A 23,790-nucleotide genomic window follows, 5' to 3' on the forward strand; every position below is an offset into this window, starting at 1 on the left:
AGCTTGTGTTTGAGTTGTGCTTTATAAATAAACCTGCCTTGCCTTTCCTTGCCATGGAAACAGTTGTTCATTCCTCGCCGTCTTGCCTTGACTTATTGTAACTTCCTATACTTTGGCCTTGAACACTCGCTGACGACAGCTGGTCCAAAATGCGGCTGCTCGCCTGATCACAGGCTCAAAAAGCCACGAACACATCACTCCTGTACTCGATTCTCTCCACTGGGTGCCTGTTATTTTTAGAATTCAGTGAAAGATATATTTTTTTTTAAAATCTCTTCATGGGCTGATGCCACCTTACTTATCAGAGCTGCTTTTTCTGCACGCTTCGGCCAGAGCCCTGAGGTGAAATGATCAGCTTCTACTCGAGTGTCTGAGGTCTAGGCTGAAAATCTGAAGTGGTAGAGCATTTGCAGTCGCAGGCCCCAAACTCCAGTTATGGAATAATATGTAACATGTTCACCCTGTTACATGTTGCCCACACTGTTACTGCTGTGTTCACCCTGTTACCCTCGCGTTTTTTACATTAATTAAATAAAATGTCATAAAAAATGTATTTGTCTTCTGTGGTTATCAACATGGTGGATGAACTGAGCAACTGAAATCATGAAAACATTTAATATTTTGTCTTGGCACGCTTCAATTGTCGCTTTTATGCTCACCCAAACTGCAGTGGTGCGGCGGTGGGCTCCCCCTGCTGGCTGCAGTGAGGCACTGCACTCGTGACGCTGTGAAGGCTGCAGCAGCGCGTGGCTGCGACGTTTTATTTGCGAGTGTTTGTTTCAGCCGCCGTCAGTAGACATCATGGAGACTAAACCTGTCATCACCTGCCTTAAAACACTCCTCATCGTCTATTCCTTCGTTTTCTGGGTGAGTGAACGACCTAAACGACTGTTGATGTATGATGATGGTGGCGGTGCTGTTTTTAGTGTGCGTGTGTATAATGGTGGTGGTGATGAGGATGCATATGATGGACGGCCAGTCGCAGCATCAGCGATTGTTTGGATGTTAAAACGAGTGACCGCCATCTCCTTAATGGAGGCAGGCCCGCATTCGCCGTGAGGCTCACCATAATTTGGGCGTCAAGTGAGGCTCTGTTCACACGGCCCCAACGAAGGGGAGACGTCATCACCGCAACCGTGCAAGTCAACACATGACGTTTCTAACGGGGCAGGCGAGACTGACAGGCCTGATGCTTTCAGCCTCAGCCGCACTTTAGCTACGGTACGTTGTTCGGTCACACATGGAGCTATATTTAGCGTGTTACCATAGGTATATTATGACGCTAGGTACCGTAAGATGCATGCATGCGACTAGAACGTATGAACCAGGGGCGTCACTAGTTTTTAAAAACGGGGGGACACAGCCCCCAGGCTATATAGCTCACGTGTGTGTATGTGTGTAATTTATATATATATATAAAAATAAAATAAAATAAAAAAAAATATATATATATATATGTGTGTGTGTTTGTAAATGTATTTAAGATTGAAGCCGCAATGGTCATTGTATTGCATACAGCAAAATTAGATGTGCAGAAAAACAGAAGGTGCTTTCATAATACCGTATTCACGAGTACAAGAAGAGATTGCAGTTCGAATGTCACTTCCTCACTATCGCGCTTTTTAAAACATAAATGATTGCTGTTTCGTGGTTGACTATGGCCCATTAGTAGCCAAAAAATATTGAAATACAAGTTATATGTAGTATTCTGGCCGCTAGGTGTCAGTAATAACACAAAACATTGATGAGACACATTACATCACATTACCCTCACACTGGATATAGCATGCATACACTGACGTCATAGCCGTGGCATGTCCGACATGATAGTGACAATAAGTTCTCATCCTGTTCCATGTGGAAGTGGTAAGCTTTTGGCAACTTATTTTGTCTTTCTTCCCCACTTCGTTTGAAGTGTGTGTCCCTGCAGTGATCCCGTAGTCTGCGCAGTTGCAATTTGGAGTAAACAACGAAGGAGTGGAAAGGTGTTATTTCATGCTTACGTGGCTCTCATCATGGTAAAACATATTTAGAAAGTAATAAACATGTTTTCTATGCTCTATGAAAATATTTCATTTATTAATATTGAATCCTACTTTGCGGAAATTCACTTACTGCAGTCGGGTTTGGAACCAATTAACCGCGATAAACAAGGGACGAATGTGTATATTTTAAAACAACAGGGCGCTATATAGGAAATTGTAGCAAAATCACCAATAAGAGAATAAGACGGCACATTTGGACTCTTTACAATGGTCTGCGCTTCCAGTGCAAGACACTGAGATCTTGGGGTCGCAGTCCGAATTACTATTATTATAATTATAATTATAGTAGGGCTGTCAAAAAGAATGTGTTAACGGCAGTAACAAATTTATTTGATTGAGTACGTTAGATTTGTTTGTGTCATTAACACGTGCGAACCAGAGCAAGCACGCCTCTCTTATGACGGAAGATGCTTCGAAGCATCCCCACAGTCATACAGAGTCAGACACTGTTTCATAACTTGATTCTGACCTGAACACATCAACAGCAGTCCAATTCCAACACCATATACCACCATATGCTATTCCAACTCACACACGTCTCTAGTTCGTCCATCCTGGGAACGACACTTCATCATTGTCACTACAAGAACGCGAGATGCATTCAGGGACACTCCGAACATCATAAAAACGGCTTTTATAATGTGCATGTGTAAATAAACAGGAAGATAAAGAAAGACATGAAGTGGATTTTCTTATTCACTTTGTAACTCTTAACCCTTTAGACTCATTTTTCCTCAGCTGGCCTCTATTAGGGTTTGTATGATATTTAAAGTTAGTTGGTGAACTTGTTTCGTAACGTACACAGTGCAATTGGCAGGCAGTGCCTCCACCCCGGACAGGTTTTTTGCGGATACTCGTTCATCCCCACTATCTATTATGCTTGTGATTATTGTCATTCATCCGGGTCATCATACTGCCTTTTTCTGCGTTTTTTTACATTCCTGCCACCCCTCATTCGTGTTTTGACAGCCTACCACGTCCCCTCCTGCCACCGCAAACACGGTTTACCAAAGCATCTGCTCAAGTATGCTGCATCCTGGTATGTTCTGATAAGCTCTGATATCGATTCTTGTGTATTCTTGCACCGTTCTCAGGGGCTGTCTGTGCTAATCAGAAGCACAACACAGCAGAAGCTTCTGAATGGTAGCATGGAAAACATGGACTGGACTACATTGGTGTAGGTGTTCTCCATATAAACAAGTGGAATGGATTGCCTATCAATGCACAGGGGGCAGTTTCCATCTTAAACTGTCAAAGGGATAGTTTGTTTTTTTTGACATTAAGTTGTATTACATCCCCATCAGCAGTGTAGTACATCAGAGGTGATTTACCCCCCCACTCCTTCTTGTGAGCCCAGTTCTGGTCGGATTTCAGTGATGAGGAACGTACTTCCGGTTAGTTGCTGGGGCCACTTAAAGAGTTTGCTTCTCAAAACAAGATGCCATCAAAAGAGTATGTATTCCACATGCGAGGAAGACCACGGCAATGCGAGAGTCTCATGTTGCAGTGAGTCTTCAGCAGTCTTCATCCGCTGTGGGACACATGCACAACAATGGACAGCCGACAGCGCTCAGGGATACAACGAGAGAGAAAGTAACACCGAGCGACTGTGAGGTCTGATTTTTTTCGAGGAGGCATTTCTGTGATGCAAATGTGTTCCTCTTTTGAACGCATGTTGTTTTGAGAAGCCAAACTTTGTCCTTAAGTGGCCCCACCAACTAACCGGAACTACGTTCCTCGTCACCGAAATCCGACCAGAACTCGGTTCACGGGTGACCACGAAGTGGGGGGTAAGTCACCATTGATGCACTACACTGCTGATGGGGATGTCATACAACTTCATGTCAAAAAATCAGAATTATCCCTTTAAGTGAAGTCAAACTGACAGAATTATGAGCATATTTCAGTGAATATTGACAGGTTATATGATTATGTATTTAAACACGTATCCTGGCTACTTTCTATTTGTCTGCACTTGTAAAATAAAAGTCTGTACATGCACGTATGTGGGATTGTAGAGATACAGGTACATGTTTTTGGATCAATACATACAGTATAAGTGTAACTAGATGCATGTATGTAAGTCATAGAACTCAGATCTCATACGTTTTGTGGTTGTTGATATTCGGTATTTAAAAAGAATGTATTTCTCATGCAAATATCATGTAAGCGCAAGCAACAATGTAGATTCCAGACTTTGATGAGCAGGGACAACCACAGTACTGACTCTCCTAAATGTGAGCAGGCATAGTTTGGCTTGACAAAGACGTGCTGGACTCCACACAAGGCATGTGTCCCTGTCACCAAGAGCCCAACCTTTTATATTTAGTCGGTATTAGCCCTGCGAGACGTCTGCGGCAGCTTCGGGTTTCGTGTATCTGGAGATCTCACTGTCAGTGGCTCGTTTTTCTGACCCGGGGAGGTCGAGAGGCGGCGAGCTGTGAGGCCTTGTCGCCGGGCCTTGCTTTTCACTGTCATCAGCTTGTCGTGGCAAATAACGTCTCCGGCGTGAATAGCTGGTTGGTCGTCGTGCACCTCGCATGGATGGAGCAGGTGGTGCGTTGCGTCCTCGCCAGCACATTTTGTCATGGCACCTTCTGCTTCTTTATTAGGAGGCCCGGGAAAGAAACTCAAGAGTTGACCTCATTTAAACTCTACACCCTGACCAGGATGGCCGCGTGGTGGTGAATTACAAACAAAAGTCAGGGGGAGGGGGTCTGAAGCTGTTTGGAATTCAGAAACCGACATAAGTTGAGAAGCCCTTGTATCCTCTTGGACTTGATTATCCTTAGGTTCTCCCAAATGAACACTCCAACAAGGGCAATCCGCCACGCACCGGTGAGGAAGAAACAGAGGAAACAATTTATCGCTAATCATGCAGGCCATAAACAGTGAGTGCATCATTATCGAGAGGGAGAGGTGCTCCACCAGTACACCTTTGCCGAGAACAATATACTACATAATAGACGCCGTGTCCAAAATTTGATACCCAGAGTTTGTTCATTGGGCCACAGCATATTTTAAAAGAAAACTAAATTATAGACTATTTTTGTTAGCCATAACAAAAAGATGAGATGTGGCTGAAGAATGTCAAAGTGCTCTTTGTATTGTTACGTTTTTCCGTATGCGGTCCTCAGCAGAAAGAGTTGGGACATTGCTGACTTCAAACGCACTTCAAGTTGATGCCTATTTGTTCCTGAGGAACAAACAAACCGGATAGTAATTACCTAGGGCTTTTGGCTTAACAGAAACACGGAATTGGCTGCAAGAGGCACCCAGCTAGCTATCTCACTTAGCAACAGTCGAAATACATTTTCAACACACACCACACTTCCGGCCTTCAAAATAAGAGCGGTGCACATCCTGTCTAATCGTAGTAATAAAATAAGGTCTTTAAAAAAATATACATATAGCTTGCATTAATAAAACGATTGCAATTGCATCTACAACTGCATCTTCTTTAACCACAAGTATGGATATGATTGTAGCAATGAAAAGTCAGAAAAATACTGGGCAAAAGAGTCCAGTGATGAATGACATCAATATATGGAATGTCATTTTGTTTACTGACACAGGAAAACACACAATCTATGCTGATAAAATAAGTGTAAAAAGAAAAAAAATGGAATTTAGGAAAAAATCAAACGGAATTTGGGAAAAAATAAAATGTTGACTCTGTAGTTGGTTGCTAACTAACACAGTTACACCACATGTCTCAAAAGTGTTAACATGAAACACATTTTTATCTTTATCAAAATGCTGGCACTTGCAACTTTATTTGGCTCCATTTTGCGTTATTTTGCAGAGAGGTGATTTTGAATTGTTTTCTGCACATAAAACTATCATTGTAAAACTATAAAAACGCGTTTTGTGTTAACATTTTTGGCTTTCTGGAACGGATTAATTTTATGTACATTCTTTTTTATGGGAAAAATTGATTCACTTAAGAGTATGTTTTGGTTCGAGTCTGATCTTCTGGAACGGACTAATGACGCTAACCAAGGTTCCACTGTATTATAGAATGATATTCAAAATGTATTCAACTGTAGCATCCACTACTCACACAAAGTTAGGGATATTCAGCTTTCGGGTCGGTCGATTCATTGATCACACATTTGCTGTGAATTTTGCCATTCAGCTTCTTGTTTGTAAACATCAAGTTTTGCAAAAAGTAGTGAAATACTGAACAACTGGACATGTGCGTTGTATAGAGGTTAAATGAAGGTCACCTGCAAAGGTTAATTTGGTTCATCCTTAAATTTCATCCAAAAACCACATATCCCTCACTTTATGTAAGTACCGTAATTATAATTACCGTAATAATTATAATTACCGTAATTATAATAAAAACAAACACTTCTCCTCTGGGCTCATATGGCTCCCTCTGGTGGACAGATGCTGCATTGCAGCACCATCCAGCCATTTTTCTAGGCTGCTTGGCCTCTAATGAAATGCTTTGCTCAAATGAAATGCATTATGGGACAACTTTCATTATTTAATTTCTTCAATTTGTCATTTTAAATTTGTATTGGTACATGTTTGTATATTTATTAGGTATGCCTTTTGAGTGTTAAGTTGCTGTGTGATGAGTTTAGTGTCGTTTGTCAGATGACACCCTGAGTCAAACTGTTGTATTGAGTAATGACCTCCTGCGATTCCCAATGGGTTGACAAGCTCATCATGAGTTTTTTTTCACAGCTCATGATTGGCTCCTGTCAAATAAAGATCTGCCTGGTCTTCATGGACTCGTGCGCAACACAATATGCCATCTTATGACATGGACACGTGCGGCTTATACACCTGTGTGGCTCGTATATGTACAAATCAGTTTTTTTCCTCTCGGTTTATACTCCAGAATTTATGGTAGAGTATATTACTTCAATTATTGGTAAATCTATCATTTTCAAGAAAACATGATATCATAAATTATTGAATGTTTTAATAACAAATAATAACGTTACCCCTAATAAACGCCTGGTACTCTCTGCAATGGGATAAACAAACCCCCCAGGCCGCTATATGAGGATATCTACAGTAGTAGTGGACCACAATCACTTCGCAGTATGAAAAATGCTGTGTACTACCTTAAATATTTGCTCTACTGCAACAGTGTATTTGCACTTTGCTTTGTCTGGCATGTTGCCTTCGTCGTGTTATCATCTCACGCCTCATCTGGAGCTCATTGTCCTTGTCTGCACACGTGCCTTGATAAGAAAACGCATGCATGCATTTAACAGCTGTGCAAACACTTCTGAGAGCGAAGTGCAATGATCCCTTTTTAGGATCCCAGCATGGCGGTTGGAAGGCTGGCGTTCAAAACAACCTTGTGTTCGTTCCCTGCCAACGGGGCAGAAGTGTAAATGGTGTCAGCAAGCAGTGACCTGCACAAACTAGCGTGGATGTGAATAATGTATTAGTGCATAAGATCAGGTTTTAAAGACCTACAGCCAACAGTGGAATGGACCTGCTGGCGCTCCCTGTCAGAGCCTCATGTCCCCCCCTCCCAAACACACACACACACACTTCAAGGTTTGAGGGAGACATTTTGTGCAGACGTCTTCCTGTCAAGTTGACAACGGGGAAGGCAAGCTGCCTCCTCTTGGAAGCGATGAGGGGTTAGAGGATCATGGCCCGCTGTCGCTCGGAGGCGGATCATCAGCAGGCGGCCCGGCGCCCAGCTCTTTTTGGCATGCCAGGAAAGACGTTCCCAGTCGACACACACACGAGCACTGCTGCCGCTTCCTCGTACAACGGCGCTCTTTTATCCGCCTGCCTTCATTTGAAATGCTAAGAGCGGCGCAACAGGAGAAAGCGTCTCACGGCGTATCAAAGGAGAGTCTTTGAGTTTCCGCCTTTGTCTCCTCTTACCCCCCCGTTGCTTTTGTGCGAGGCGAGGCAGGTGATTGCTATCCTATACTCCAGATAAATACATCTTCTATCTCTAATTGTTCCCACGTTTGTTCCACCGTGATCCTCCTCCCGCTGTACGTGTGGCAGGAGGAGGACTGTGGCGGGAATAAAAAGCCACTTTCCCTTGCTTTCTGCTCTCTAACGTGCGTCTTTCCGATCCCACTCCAGATAACGGGGGCCATCTTGCTGGCAGTAGGAGTATGGGGCAAGTTGATGCTGGGCCCTTACATCTCGCTCATAGCCGACAACTCCACCAATGCCCCTTATGTCCTCATCGGCACCGGGACTGTCATCGTCGTGTTCGGCCTGTTTGGATGCTTCGCCACGTGCAGAGGAAGTCCATGGATGCTGAAACTGGTAAGACTTGTGCGAAAGGAGAGGAGGGGCGTGTGTGTGCGTAGACTCGTTTACATAGACTCAGAAGGAGCAGTAACACAAGATCCAGCATCTGAACGCCTGTGCCGTTTCCACAGAAGCCACCTCTGTAGGCGGAATAATGCAGACTTCTCCCAGCAACTCTGTTGGGGCCATTTATGAAGAATAGCAAAAATAAACAGGAATTAACATCCACGCTTCGGTCACATGACAGTAGCCTCTTTTGCACACAGATTCAGCAAAGTTGCTGCGTCAAAGCCATTACAGAAGATCCAGCATTTTTGTGTGCCGCATCTGCAACTCCTCTGATCCTACCTCCAACGGTGTAAAACCGCTGTGTTGACTTTGTCTTCTGCGTCTGTGCCATTTATACAGAACAGCCACATTGGAAAAAGCTGGAAAAATGGGGGCTTACACACAGCGTAGCCCCAAACTTCATAACAAACTCTTGAAGTTCTTTCCCCGTCATCTTGTCTGCCATTTTGTGAATGAATTTAAATGAAAATGTCTTTGTGAAGGAGCCTTAAGCAGCAGTTTTTTAAGTATCCTGAGTTCTGTAACGTGATCTTCCATTTTGATAGATCTCAGCTTGGTCAGCAGTTTGGTTTGGAACATTTCAGGAATTTCTTTCCCGTCCCACAACTGCACCATGGTCATCAACTGTCAAGTTCTTTTGGACTTATGCCAGCCTGCACTTGAAAAGGCTGAGAAGATCGAAGGGGACGCTTATCAACTCAACTCAGTATCAACTCAGTAGATTTTCTTGAGTTTTATGTCACACTTAACTATTTACACGGGCACAGGTTGATGACCTTTCAATCAAGGAGGCATAGCATCCAATTACTACCTGAGACTAAACACAGTTGTAACTTAGGAACAGTTGTAGTTGTTACCTGCCAGCGGTCTCTCCGGTCTTCTCTTGTTAAAATCGTTTGAATAGTCCTGATAATGTGTACGTTTACATGCAGTCAAATAACCCTTTCATAACCGGAATATTAACAAAAACCCGGTTGCGGACGGCCATGTAAACACCAATAACCCTTCTGAGAAACTGGAATGTGATCATATTCCGGTTTTAAAAACCCGAATATTACTCCTTTTCTCACCTGAATATTGGGTCATGCATCCGCCTATTGAAATATCCCCATCGAAAGGAACATTAACTTGTGTTCTGCGCATGTTCTATTCGAAAGGAATCTTGTGTTTTTGGCAGGAACTACTCGTAAACATTGCGACACGCAAAACCTCACCCTTTTGGAGCGAGGAGGAAACAAGCCACCTCGTTAGTGTGGTGAAAGACAGGAACATGATGTCTTTTATCGACGGTAGAAAGTACCGCCACAGCGGAATCTATCAGAAGGTGAGCTAGAAGCTACGCGAGCAGGGTTTGGACGAACGCCCCTTCAAAAGTGTCCGAGGGGGGGCTGTGGAACGTAGCATGGATGTGGATGGCACAGCTCCGGCTTCACATTCCCGCCTTCCATTCATGAAGAAAGTGAGAAACAATAGTGTCAAGTACTGGTGGTGGGTCAGCACCAGCACCAGAAGCGCAAACAAAAATGTTCATTATCTGCCGTGCCGGTGTTGTTGTTGTTGTTTGGATACAGGACGGTTATTCCGAACGTTTCAGAAACCGGAATATTGACCTTAACCTGACTATTGACTGCATGTAAACATACTGAATGACATTTGAATCGTCCACAATGATGCTAGAGTAGTAGTCTATATGTGCCCTGCCGTTGGCTGGCGACCAGTCCGGGGTGTACCCCGCCTCTCGCCCGAAGTCAGCCGGGATAGGCTCTAATCAGGATAAGTGGAGTAGAAAATAGATGGGCTTTATTTTGTTTGCTGCCTCAATGTTAGTGTAAGCTACTTCTTATAACACCCTTATTTGTTTACAAGTAAACAGGATGTGCACATTGCTCTTATTTTGAAGGCGGAAGCGTGTTGTGTGGTTTGAGAAGACCTCCGTAACATTGGCATGAGACAGACGTTATTTGTTGTTTGACTTCCCTGATTCCGACGTAGCGCATCAAGGCTGTACTCTTGTTACTGTACACCATGAATCGGGAGGTGTCTAATAATGTTGGTCGTGCACCCCCTTTGCATGATGTTGTATAAATTGCATTGCATTGAGCCGACTCCTTTTTGTATGAAGTTAAGCCAAACTTTTGAGCCGCTTCTTCTTTGTTGGTGTTTGCGGTTATTTCTTCTGGGCGACGGACTGGGCATCGAAACTACGGATTGAAATGTAAAAAATGTTGCATCTCGAGACAATCGGGCACGACGATCTAATCCCAGGTCACGTTTCTTTGGCCCGTCCATTCTGTGTGGGTGCTGTGATACAGAAGAGTGACACGGCAGCATAGCATAACCATAAGTCACCAATGGCAGTCACAACTACTGTAAGTATCCTACTCGGGTAATTCACCAATAAGGAACGAACATAATCCATGAGATGTCCGATGGGGTTCATTGTGGTCGTGCATTTCTATCTTAACATTGTTTATTATTTTGGTTGTAGTTTGCACTGCAACACATCATACAGATTTCTCTCCCTCTCTCTACAGTACGCCATGTTTCTGTCGCTGGTCTTCCTCGCTGAATTGGTGGCGGGGATTAGCGGATTTGTCTTCCGCCACGAGGTCAGTGCGCATTTTGGTGCCAAAACTTAAAAAAAACAAAAAAAAACTGTCAATCTAAAGCGCTCGTGATTTTGCGTTGATGATGATGATGATGATGATGTCCTCCCTGTCACAGATAAAGGGAACCTTCCGCAGGACGTACACCGACGCCGTGCTCAACTACAACTCTGAGGACGAGGCGAGCCGCGCTGTTGACAACCTGCAGCGCAGAGTAAGTCAACAAGTGTCATTTACAATGTATGACCGATCCCTTCGTAGCGCAAATGAGGAAAGACCAGTGAATGAGACTGAACATGTTTTTGTTTTTGTTTCTTTTGTAGCTGCGCTGTTGCGGCGTGTACAACTACACCAGTTGGTTTGCCAGCGTTTATTACCCGCCCAATGGCATTCCCGCCAGCTGCTGCATGAACAACTCAGACTGCAACCCAGTCGACCTCCGTAACGCAACCGTGGCCCCCAACAAAGTTTACCACCAGGTCAGCGGCGGCCTGATGCCGAGCTGTTATCCATTGCATGTTGTGTGAACAGCGTGTATGACGGTCGTGTGTGCCTTGTGCAGGGATGCTACGAGCTGGTCACTTCCTTCATGGAGACCAACATGGCCATCATCGCAGGCGTGACGTTCGGCATCGCCTTCTCTCAGGTAAGAAATTGATCTCCTTTGGATCTTTTAAGGAAATCTCAGCTTATTCGTAATTTATAAAATGACTTCTTTGAACTTATTTCTGTCTTTTGTTAGCAAAAAGTTTTTATTTTCGTATTTTTATTTTATGTCAGCTTATTTATGTCCTGTCTTTTTAAGTTTTTGCTCTGAAAACTTTTTGCTTATTTCTGTATTTAAATACAGTAAATAGCTGTCCCTCGTTTACGACCGTGATAAATGAATTATCAATATCATATATCAATACCAATACCAATATCAATAAATGGAATGTTTTCATAGTTATAGTATAAAAAGTATATGGTTTTTAACATTATTAGAGCCCTGTAGACATGAACTAACACAACTATAGTCATCATTGCACACCTATTATTCATTGTTGACAACACATTGCGCAACTTTGATGCTGCAGGGACTTGAGACAGCCGCTAGCTAGCGAGCTAACCAATTAGCCTTGACTTTGTTTCTTGTAAACGTAAGAAGCCAAAAGCGTACCACTTCCACACGGGATAGGAGGAGTCATAATTCATGCCGTGTTAAGGTAATGTAATGTAAGGTAGTGTCTCAATGTTTTGTGTCGTTATTGCCATCTAGTGACCAGAATACCACATATCACTTGTTTTTCAATATGTTTTGACTAATAATAGACGCTTGTCTACCACCAAACAGCGATCATTTATTCATACATTTCTGGGAAATTGCAATATAGCGAGGGACCGATAATCCAACCCCGATATTGTGAAGGACGACTGTATTCTTCTTTATTATTTTATGTCGTTTTCCATATTACCTACATCTACATGACCTATTTTCCTTCCTTCAGATAACTTAGTTATTTACTTTGACCTTATTTCCTATACTTAAGTAAAGCCCTTAATGTATTTCCTAATATCTATTCTTTTACTTACTTTTGTGCTTTCTTACTGTATTTGACCTTTTTATATACGTACAGTTTTTGTATATATGATCTTTTAGTTCATGGATATCCATTGTTGCTATTCAATAATTCACATAATTCACATTACATATGACATTTATTTTTCTCATTTCTTCACATCTTTACTATATTTTAGCATATTGTATTTATTATGTTACTTTTACCAAAGCTTTTATACAACATTATTCATTTACATACTTACATTTAAGTTTTTTAAATTCTGTACCGTTTCGTTAAAGCTTTTCAATAACTTATTTATTTCCTTTTAATTAACCTTATTTGCTATCTTTAAGCAAAGCCTTTTGTTAACATTTTTCGCTCGCCTATTTGATTTGATTTGATTTGATACATTTCCTATCTTTGAAGCAAAGCTTTCAGCTAATTTATGTATTTCTCATTTATGAACGTTCCTTCATTTTATTTCCTATTCATTCCATTTTGTACTGAGACTTTGTCTTTCTTACATCTTTTAATGAAGCTTTTAGTTCATATTTATTGTACATTACATGCGTTACATTTCTTGTCAGATCAGTGGATTTTATACAATAGTTTGGTTACATTTGAGAAAAAAAAGTTACTAAAATTCCCAAAAGGGTCCGAATCCACAATAAATTAGGATTTTATTCTGCCAATTTGCAAAATGTGGCTCAGTCCAACAGTGAAATACGCGCATGTTATTTAACGGTGTGTGTGTGTGTGTGTGTGTGTGTGTGTGTGTTACAGCTGATTGGCATGTTGCTGGCCTGCTGTCTGTCCAGGATCATCACAGCCAATCAGTATGAGATGGTCTAGCTGACGTCGCACGGCAGGTGGGGGACGTTTTAAAAGCTATACGTCATATACGATCAGAAACAATAGTGACACATTTGGGCCCTGGTCCATTGGTTATGTTGTCTTTTCAGTGAGATGAAGAGAAGATAACAAAGACAGCGACACACGACAGTACTTTCTTTCCTTCCACTAATACTAATCACACATCTCTCTCCGTCTCGCTGCCTGCCTGACATCCCATCATGTTTATATCTACCTTACTGGAAAGCATCATTCCCACTCACAAAGCTTTGCGTGCCACACACCACACTGTCACCTCACTGCGACTGCACTCCATACGCTTTTTGTACACCACGACATCAGTGATGCTCGTTGTAGCAGTAGTGCTTTGGTAGGTTAGTCATGCACCTGTCCATTGGTCACTGTTTTCCTTCAATTCACGGAATATACGATTGGGTCAATCTGCTCGTAGACACCAGGGGGTGCTGTTGGACTACAATCTCAGATTTTGTTTTTGCTCATTGCTAGTATTCTGTATGAAATTTACGAGAAGAATACAAGGAAGGATAAGCGCCAACAGTGAGTTTAAAAAAAAAAAAGTGAAATTATTAAAACTAGCATAAATTGGTAAGTTTTGGTACTAAATTGGCACTAAGATTAGGACTTTTTTTGTCACAATATTCATTCTTAAAAACAGTTCCAATACACACATTTTTTCTTTAATTAATGATCTAATAATTACCATTTTTTTAGATTATGACTCCAAACAAGTAATATTGCCATTTTTTTCCACATAATATCCAAATTTATTTTTTGAAAAACATTCCGACTTTGCTTCTGGAAATAAAGGCGGAAAATGCACAGTTTTTTTTTGGTCTTGCGATACTACGACTTTATTTTCAAAATGACATCATCTCTAGTAATATACGACTTTATTCAAGAAAAATTCTAACTTGGTTTCTCATAACAGTACGATTAAATTGTCGAAATGACGACAATATACAACATATTTCTTGTAGGCATATTACTTTATTTTGAAATGGCCTTACGTTATGTAGGGTTTCTTGCGGTATTACAACTTTGTACTGAAAAGGCAGAAAACGCACAGCTTTTTTTTCTTCTGTTACTACAACTTTATTTTCAAAAAGACGACATCTTTCATAATATACGACTTCTTTTTTTTTTTTTTCAAGTACAATTTTATTCTACTGACGACTTCTCTCGTAACGTACACTTTTTTTCCCCTCAAAATATGACTTTATTTGTGATCAATTCTAACTTGATTTCTCATAATAGTACAAATTGATTAAAAAGACGACTTCACTTCCAACAGACAACATAGAACTTGTCATAGCGCTTCTTTCTTTCCAAAATGCCTTTTTCGTCTTGTTACAGCTTTATTCTCCAAAAATGACGAACCAACGTTCCGTCTATTTCTCATCATATTTTTACTTATTTTCTAATAGTTACTATGTTTTTTTGTACTGACGTTTTTCTTGTAATGTCACAACTCTATTTAATAGTTTTTACTTATGACAGTTAAGACTATATTGAATAAAATCACAAATTCCTCATCAAATTGCAACTTTTTGTTCCATAAAATTGTGACTGGATCCAACTTGATTCTCATAGTAATTTGTTTTTTCACTGATTAAACTACTCAGTTATTATTTAAACTACAAATATTTGACCCCCATCTGAAATAAGAGTGAGTTTTATTCAAGATGTGCATTTGAAAAGATGATTGACTAAATGTTATCATAGTCAGATCGAGTCAATAAGTGCGCAGTGTTCTGTGTGGTGCACCGACACGCCACTTCCATCATCATCATGTCATCATATCTGTAGATAAGTACTGTAAATGTAATTTATAATAATGTTGTAATGTTTTTCATTCTAATATGCTGACTGGTGAATCTGCTGTTTAGCTGTATTTGTTTGCACTGATCAATAGTTGTGGCCGATGATGTTATGAAGTAGACTACTAGTAGAGTTTGGCATTACAGCTTTTTACCACGTGATTTTCTTTTTTCCCTCAATATGTGTTGGATTGTTTGGGATGATTTTTTTCTCCCCTGAATTTCAGTATTTTCCTCGTGTGACGTACTAAAGTTACTTAGTGAAATATTGTGTTTTATTTCATTTTTTGGTCAGAATTTGGTGTTTTTTTTCCTTTTTGGTGGGACATACTACGACTTGCCATGGAAGCTGTGTTTATTTGAGTGATTTTCATGTTGTTGACTTGTAAATACTAAACTGTAATGCCATCCAGCTTGCACATGGAGTCGCCAGACACTCAAAAACTACACCATAATGTCTACTATTAATTGACAAAGTCACCATCAGTGGTCTTATTATTATTATCAATAAACTGACAAAATGGAACTTCTTTGTCAGAGTTTCTTCACTGCTGGTAGGAATCATAAATGACTACATTTATGAACAAAAAGTTGCGCTCACGGTTATAGGAGGGTTTTGTACCAAAATTCAATATTTAAAATATTGTTGTATTGATTCAAGAGTGAAATACTTTTATAAATTAATCAAATTGTTTTTCTGGATTTATTTTATGACAAATGTATTTATTTCATGAATGACTTTCAAGTCAACCAATCAACCCATTAGACTGATTTTTAAAATCTGTTAATGTTACATTTTTTGGTGCTTTTCAGTGTGCTGTGGCATCATAAAATAACAGGCCCTTGAAAACAGGAAATAAGTCAATTGTTAATGAAGTAACTATGGTAAATAAGTTCAATATAATTTCAGTATAGAGTCGTGCAAACATCGCTCCCTCCATCCATCACTTTTTTAAAAAAATGAATAAATGATCGCTGTTTCTTGATTGACTATGGACTATTATTATAAAAAAAAATATTGAAAGACAAGTTCTATGTAGTATTCTGGTCACTAGGTGTCAGTAATGTTGCAGTGATGAGACATTACCTAACAGTGCAGGGAGTTAAGCATGGCATGTCCGACATGACAGAGTGAAAACATGTTATCCTCCCATTCCGTGTGGAAGTGGTAAGTTTTTGGCTTCTTACTTTGTCTTACTTCCCCACTCCGTTTGAGACAATTTCTCAAGTTTAGAATAAATAAATTGGAGGCTAACTAGTTAGCTCATTAACATGATAATGCTTAAAGCGGCGGTCGTCCCTAATGTCCCTGCAGTGATCCTGTAGCCTGCGCTTTATGGTGTAAACAAAAGAATACTAGGAGTGTAAAGGTGACTATAGGGGTGCTATTTCATGTCTCTAATAATGTTAAAAGCCGTATTTAGAAAGTCATAAACAGATATAACTATGAAGATATTGTGTTTATTAATACTGACTCTTACTTCGTGGGAATTCACTTATTGCAGGAACCAATTGACCGCAACAAATGGGGGACGGCTGTGATAGACGGTTACTCCGGTTAACATACAATATGGCGTGCGTCTTGTTGTGTTGTTGATATACTGCCTGAGTCCAACTGTTAATAAATGTATACATGTATCATGTGTAAAGTTAATAAATGGATAGAGTACATCTCAGTCCAAGACCCCCCATGAATGGCAAATACTGGATGCATCCATAAAAAGCTTGCCTATTAGATTGAACACTATATTATGCCCCTCCCAATCATTAAACCCATTTTAAATTCAGTTTTACACATTATGAAACTTACAGGCATGCTGTACACCAGCGTTGCCCATCACGTCGATCACGAGCTACCGGTTGATTGCGAAGGTAGTGTGGGTCAATTGCAACTTTTGTAGATGTCGTACGACATCAGTCAGCTGACCTTAAGCTGCCTTCCTGATTCGCTGCCAAAGATGAAGTGGCGAACAGACGTCCCAAGCCACACACGTGAGACAGAGCCCTCTGCTGGATTCATAGCTGCAGTACTTTTTCCTTTTCCTCTGCAGATAGCAGCATAAAAACGAGTTATTTTACAAGTGGAAGCAGAGACAAGAAAGACATCTGCAAATATGCTGGAGTACAGGAGATTGGGTCTACGAGGACGAGATGAGACAAGATTTGAACTTGACTTTTTAAGTACAATGACAGAATCTAAAATATATATGACAATATATTGGAACCTACTAATATCATTTCTACTACGTTACGCTATTCTGCATTATGCGACTGGTCCTGCCTCCATCCACACAGACAAAGAGACTGTATGACTCAGGGCTCACTCCGTTCATGCCGTTGCTCTGCTGAACCCAATGCGCAGGGTGAATCCTCTTCCTGCCTGTTTGGAGTTGAGAGACGAGGGAAACGGGCACGCATGCGCTTGGCAATGTATTGAACATTATTTAGTTCATTTTCATTCATTGTGTGATGAATTTATTGATCATCATCCCACGTCTAGAGCCACGATGAACAAGGAATCTTGTCACGTTTTAATATCGCGAGAGCTTGCGACACCCCTAGTATTTAAAGTTTAAAAGTTTACCGGTTAGATTGTATATGTTTCATAGTAAGAGGTTGCTCATTTTGACTTGTAACTTGCATGCTGAATAAGTGTGTGCACCCCTGATTTGCATGTACACAGTGTACATGAATATTCATTTATAAATATACCATATGGGATATAAATATACCGAATGGGATTTGAGAATGGAATACAAAATCACATGCTATTGTCTTTGTAAGAGCAGAATTTGTCTCATTGCATTTTGAGTGTGCCTAATAGTGTGTCCTGTTAGTGGACGTCCTTGGGAGTAAAAGCAGGAAAAACACGTGTAGTACCGCCTTTTTTCCGCTTGGAGGCGCTGGCGTTCCAGGGGAAAACGTAACGCCTAGACGGCCGGGGGAGAGAGAGAGCGCTGTAGAGCGTGAGAGAGCGAGGAAAAACGAGACCGAGTGAAGCCACGCGGCCTGCATCCCTAATAAGGTCGGCAAGCGGCGAGATGATGGGAAGGAGAGGCTATTACTCGGCGAGCCCGAGCTGCCCGGGTTCGCTGCAACCTCGTTACACAAATTACCGGCGGAGCGGCGCGGCAGTGGGTCCGCTAATGGAGCGTGAGTGCCGCTGGCTTCCGCTCAATGCCCCCCCCCCCCCCCCCCCCCCCACACACACACACACACCCCCACCCCACCACCATCGCTCTCCTCTCCCCTCCTCCCTTCCAGGAGCCAGAGGGAGACATCCGCTGGGGAAGCGCTATTAGTCTGTCTTTTAATGTCCCTCTAGCACACGCGCACACACACAAACACACACACACGCACAGATCCAGCGCAGCAGCTAGTCATCATCAGCGTTACAATGACAACATATATTTATTTTCAATGAATGCTATGACACCAACTACATGTCAAAGATGCCTTTAAAAAATCTTCCTTGCAAGACGTTAGTAACCAGACTCACAACAAACACCATTTTAGAGCCCTGGATAAACCAAAATGTTACATTTTGTGATTTTATTTATTTCCTTTTATATATACATAAAAAAAAACAGTTGGCGATGCATGCATTTCATTGGACAACGTGTTATTTTTCTAAAAACATCACCTGTTGCTGGGCAGAGTTCATAGGACTCAAACGAGGCGTATGTTGGTAAATGTTACCAACCACTGGTGCTGCAATTAATATCTTTTTCTGCCACTTTTCTCCCGACTAATCGATTAATCGAAACAACAAGATTCATATTAATTGTGGTGAGACACTCCCCGTTGTGGTGAAATAGTGCTATGACAACCATGTAACCCCCCTCGGCCCCCCTTTAGCCACTTTGAAGGCTACTGGATGTTAAACTGATGAAATATAGATTTACACATTCAGTATTCATGTGTTTTTCTAATCTTTCTGGGATTGCTTGTTGCTAGGCAGAGTTCATATAGGGCTCAATCATAACTGCCCCAAGAAAAGATTTTATTTTTCATAAACATCAAAATGCTACCTTTTATTTTTTTATTTTTATGGACTAAAAGAAAAAAACAAGGCAATTTAGATATACAGTTGGCCCTCACTACATCATGGTTCGAACATCACTCCCTTGCTCTATTGTAGTTTTTAAAAAATTAATAATGATTGCTGTTTTGTGGGTTTTTGTTCTATAATTTTTCCCATTCATTTCACTGGTTTGCTTGGCAGAATTAACAGGGCTCAGTCATCACTGCCCCAGTAGAACAATTGGCATATCACCGTTTGTATTAAATACAATATACTGTCACTCCTTGTTTATCAAGGTTAATTGGGTCCAGCCCAATCGTGATAAGTGAATTTCCGTGAAGTAGGTGCCTTCTTTCTAAATGGAACATTTTCATAGTTAGAACACAGAAAACCTGTTTAAGACTTTCTAAATATGCTTTTTAACAATATTCGACATGAAATGACACCCCTATAGTCACATTTACACTTGTATTACCCAATATAGTAGAATTACAAGACCAAAAATAACTCATTTGACACATAAATAAGACGTAATATCGACTCACATGTGAGCATTGGGAGTCACATTATCACCGAGCACTTCCTGTGGTGGCTCTTGTCTCATCAATGTAACATAACCGACACCGAGTGACCAGTGTAGAATACTACATATCAATCATATCATGTGTTTGAATACGTCTTCTGAATGCCTTATATTTGTATTTTAGTTCATTTCGTCAACTTTAGGGCCGCACGGCGGTCTCGTGGCCACGCAGTCACAGTCTGGAGATCGGGAAGACGTGGGTTCGATTCTCCCTTGCGCATTTCTGTGTGGGGTTTGCATGTTCTCCCCATGTGTGTGTGTGGGTTTTCCCCGGGTACTCCGGTTTCCTCCCACATGTTAACTGGAGACTCTAAATTGCCCATAGGTATGAATGTGAGTGTGAATGGTTGATTGTCTATATGTGCCCTGCCATTGGCTGGCGACCAGTACAGGGTGTCGCCTGAAGTCAGCTGGGATAGGCTCCAGCATTCCCCCGCGACCCTAATGAGGAGAAGCGGCATAGAAAATGGATGGTCAACTTTATGCTTGAAAATGCTTAATTTAGGCCAGAAATGCGTAAAATTTGATTGAATATGTACATATTTTGATTAATAATAGGCAGTAGTCAACCGTGAAACAGCGCTGATTTATTAACATATTTTGAAAAGCCGCGATAGGGTGAAACCGCAAAATTTCGAAGCGTGAAGTGGCGAGGGACGACTGTATATATCTTTGTTGTCCAATGAGCAACAAGTATCTGAAAGTTTGAGCCAGCAAAAACTACAAACTGCATTTGTGCAATTACACTTTACAGATAATTTGTGTACGATCTATTTTCTGGTACGCATCAGTCATCAAAATTTTTCAAAAGTCAAAAGTTTATCGTTCCTGGTCACATAAAAGTTTGGAACAAGCGGTATAGAAAATGGATGGATGGGCATAAAAGTTTGTGCCACTCCTTGCTTGGTGCTTTTGCCCGGCAGAAAGCACCTTTTTTACCTGTGAGCAGCACGCTGTTTCTGTGCTTACTTCAGGGGAAAGGGTCCGCCTGCCCCACATGTCACAGAAAGGATAAGGATAGGGATCGTTTGCAGACACATTCATGGTTGTAAAAGCCGCACTTATATGAGACAAGTTAAAACACAATAAGTATGAAATGTCAGCTTTTTTTGTTCTACTTGCCCCAAATTGAAAATGGATGGATGACAGGGATGTAGATGACGACCGTTGCCCTGTTCAGCCTTTTTTATAAAGAATATTTTAACACCATTAGATCTCCATGTGTGTTTGTGCTGTACGTGTGTCGTCACATCTTAATTGCCGCTCGCAGCCTCCAGCCTCCCTCGCACTTTGCGCAAACGTGCGCTGGTGATGACACGAGCCAGAGTTCCTTACTCAAGCTGTCTGCCGCTCGCTCCACGTCGTCGCGCTACTCCTCCTCCCCCGCCTCCGCTACTTCCTCCCGCCTCTTTGAAGCCTGCGGGATGATGATGATGACACCCGCTGTAATCGCTGCGCGCCGAGCTCTCTTGACATGACACGCGATTGAGAAAGGCTTTTGGAACGCGTTCCTGGGTTTCATGCTAGCGTGCATCCCTTGTGACAAGTGCAAGGGGTCGTCCTACAACCTGGTGTTTGTGATTGACAGTCCTGTTGACAGGAGCGCGGGCTCATGTCTTGATGATGTGCGCTTCACGCTGGCTTGCCCTGACTACACGGATCCTAGGTCATGTGGGTTTCGCCGGGGGTTAGGAGGGTACATTTGCATCTGGTAAAAACCAGAAAGTTTCACAATAGAGTCTTTTGAACAGGAATTCGGCAAAATAGCCACATTAGAGCTGCAACAGTAGATCTGCTTGTGAACTGTAAATGTTGTAATATGCATGCCAGGCCACTAGTTGGCCATGTCACTTTGTAAAGAAACATGAAGCGCACAGATTGCTTTTCCTGCTGAAACAACTTTTAAAAAGACCCTTTTTTGATGTGCAGTAATCCCTCGTTGATCACGGTTACTTGATCCCAGACCCAACTGTCATGTTCCGCAGGACAGGAGTGAGAACTTCCTGTCCTGCACTCTTATTTCAGTGTGCTGCACTTCCTGCTGGGGGGAAGCTGCAGTCGCTTCACCCCAGCGGTATTGCAATTAGTGGGGTTGAAAAGCCCAGCGTCATCTCAGGAACGATGCTGGTTCATCGTATCTTTGCTCGTTGCCTGCGCTGTTACGTGAACATTCCTACGCCCTGTTGCGTCTGTCTACGACTACCGTGTATATTTTTCGCAAAGCCTTTTTCCACCTCTGTCGCCTTTCGTTGTTATGTCCTGCACCTACTTTATTGAAGTATTTTCATTTTCTACCACCGACGCCTGTCTCTGCGTACTGGGGGGGGGGGGGGGGGGGTCAAGCAACCGACAGCTCCTCGTCGCAGGACACCAACCATGATAAGTGAATTTTCGCAAAGTGGAATTCTTTATTTATAAATGGAATATTTTTGTAGCCAGAGCTTCTAAATCCGTTTTTTAACATTATTAGAACCTTCTAGACATGAAATAACACCCCTATAGTCACCTTTACACTCGTAACACCCAATATAGTCAATATAATAAAAACAATTTTAAAAAAAGACATATAAATTCACACGTTAGCATTGGGACAGTTCGTTGTTTTTGTTCCTTTACCTCCGGTTTCTGCAGTGGCTATCGTCTCATCAATGTAACATAATGTAACATTGCTGACACCTAGTGGCCAGTGTAGCTCCATATCACAACGTGTCATTATGCGTTTTGTGAATGCCTTATATTTGTATTTTAGTTCATTTTCTATGCTTGAAAATGCTCAATCTAAGCCAAAAATATGTAAAATTAGCCTAAATATGCATATTTTTGACTATTAATAGCCTGTGGTCGACCACAAAACAGCGTGATTTATGAATTAATGTAGTCTGAAAAACTGTGATAGAGTGAAACAGCGAAATTTGAAGTGCGATGTGCCGTGTTGATGTGAATATTGATGCCTTAGCGTGGCTGTGGCTCAATAGCGAGCATGCCTCTGCTGGTCGCAGCCAAGTAGTGCGCTATTGTCTGAATTCTTAAGTATCAACTAATCGATTCATATGGCCATTCCTCGTTTTCATCGATTGTACGACTTTTTACAAATCAAATTTACAAATTTTACAAATCAAATTTTTTTTAGTAAAATAGTAAATATTTTTCTGGATATTGACGTCAAGTTAAACATTTGCAAAACTGCTTTCAAAATGCATTGCATGGGAAATTCACCAAACATGTTCATGGTACTTTTCTATCAGATTAAAAGTATGTTATGACTCATTGTCCTGACTGCTTTTGGACGGGAGCCATTTTCAAGATGGCCGCCAAGTAGCAGCTGTGAATGACTTTGATTTTATTTTTTATAATACAACAGTTAACAATAAGACATATTACGCGTCCAATAAAGTATGAGAGGATTATTGTTGCTCATTGTGGATTCCTCCTTGCAGTAAAAAACAATAAAATAAGAAGTTGTTGTTGCTAGTGTAGCAGTTAGCTAGCAGTGTGATGTTGTCAACAGAAACCATGCTAATATTGGGACTCTTCGGGCCCCAGCAAGCAGGTAATGTGATAGCGTGCCCTGTAGTGCACTTGAGATAAGTGAGAAATGCCGAGAGGAGACAAAGTACCGGGAGGAGAAACTCACCCGGCGAGTTTTCTTTTTTTCACATTCTCCCGTTTCTTGCTGAGCAACAATTTTGCTCGGCTGATTCATTCACAAGTACCAAGAACACGTTGTGCCCATTCTGTTCCAGGGATCGTCGTATCGACCGCGCCGTCTCGCAATGCCAGTCATCTCCCCCACACACCCCCACCTTGCTGCGTTTATGTAACTGGCGACATACGGCGCTATTTTAAACTTCATTACAAGTGGACACGGCGCATGAAAACATCTTTTTCGTGCGTGGAATACGGACAACAGCTCCAATTACACACTGACTGCATGTACTACATTGTGTAACAATGATTGTGGCCTATTTATGACACACCGG

The 23,790-nt window shown here is 41.5% G+C and overlaps 1 protein-coding gene across 1 annotated transcript; it reads left to right on the forward strand.

Moving 5' to 3' along the window:
• The first annotated feature begins 704 nt into the window (after window positions 1–704).
• tspan7b (tetraspanin 7b) lies at window positions 705–15,729 on the forward strand. The gene is made up of 8 exons (XM_054787644.1): window positions 705–867; window positions 8,124–8,312; window positions 10,901–10,975; window positions 11,091–11,186; window positions 11,296–11,451; window positions 11,535–11,618; window positions 13,297–13,382; window positions 13,476–15,729. Exons 1-7 carry the CDS (start codon window positions 802–804, stop codon window positions 13,363–13,365), a joined length of 735 nt encoding a protein of 244 aa, XP_054643619.1. The 5' UTR covers window positions 705–801; the 3' UTR covers window positions 13,366–13,382; window positions 13,476–15,729.
• Window positions 15,730–23,790: the final 8,061 nt, after the last annotated feature.

This window comes from Dunckerocampus dactyliophorus, chromosome 9, assembly GCF_027744805.1.
Source record: "Dunckerocampus dactyliophorus isolate RoL2022-P2 chromosome 9, RoL_Ddac_1.1, whole genome shotgun sequence".
In the NCBI taxonomy this organism is placed as follows: Eukaryota; Metazoa; Chordata; class Actinopteri; order Syngnathiformes; family Syngnathidae; genus Dunckerocampus; species Dunckerocampus dactyliophorus.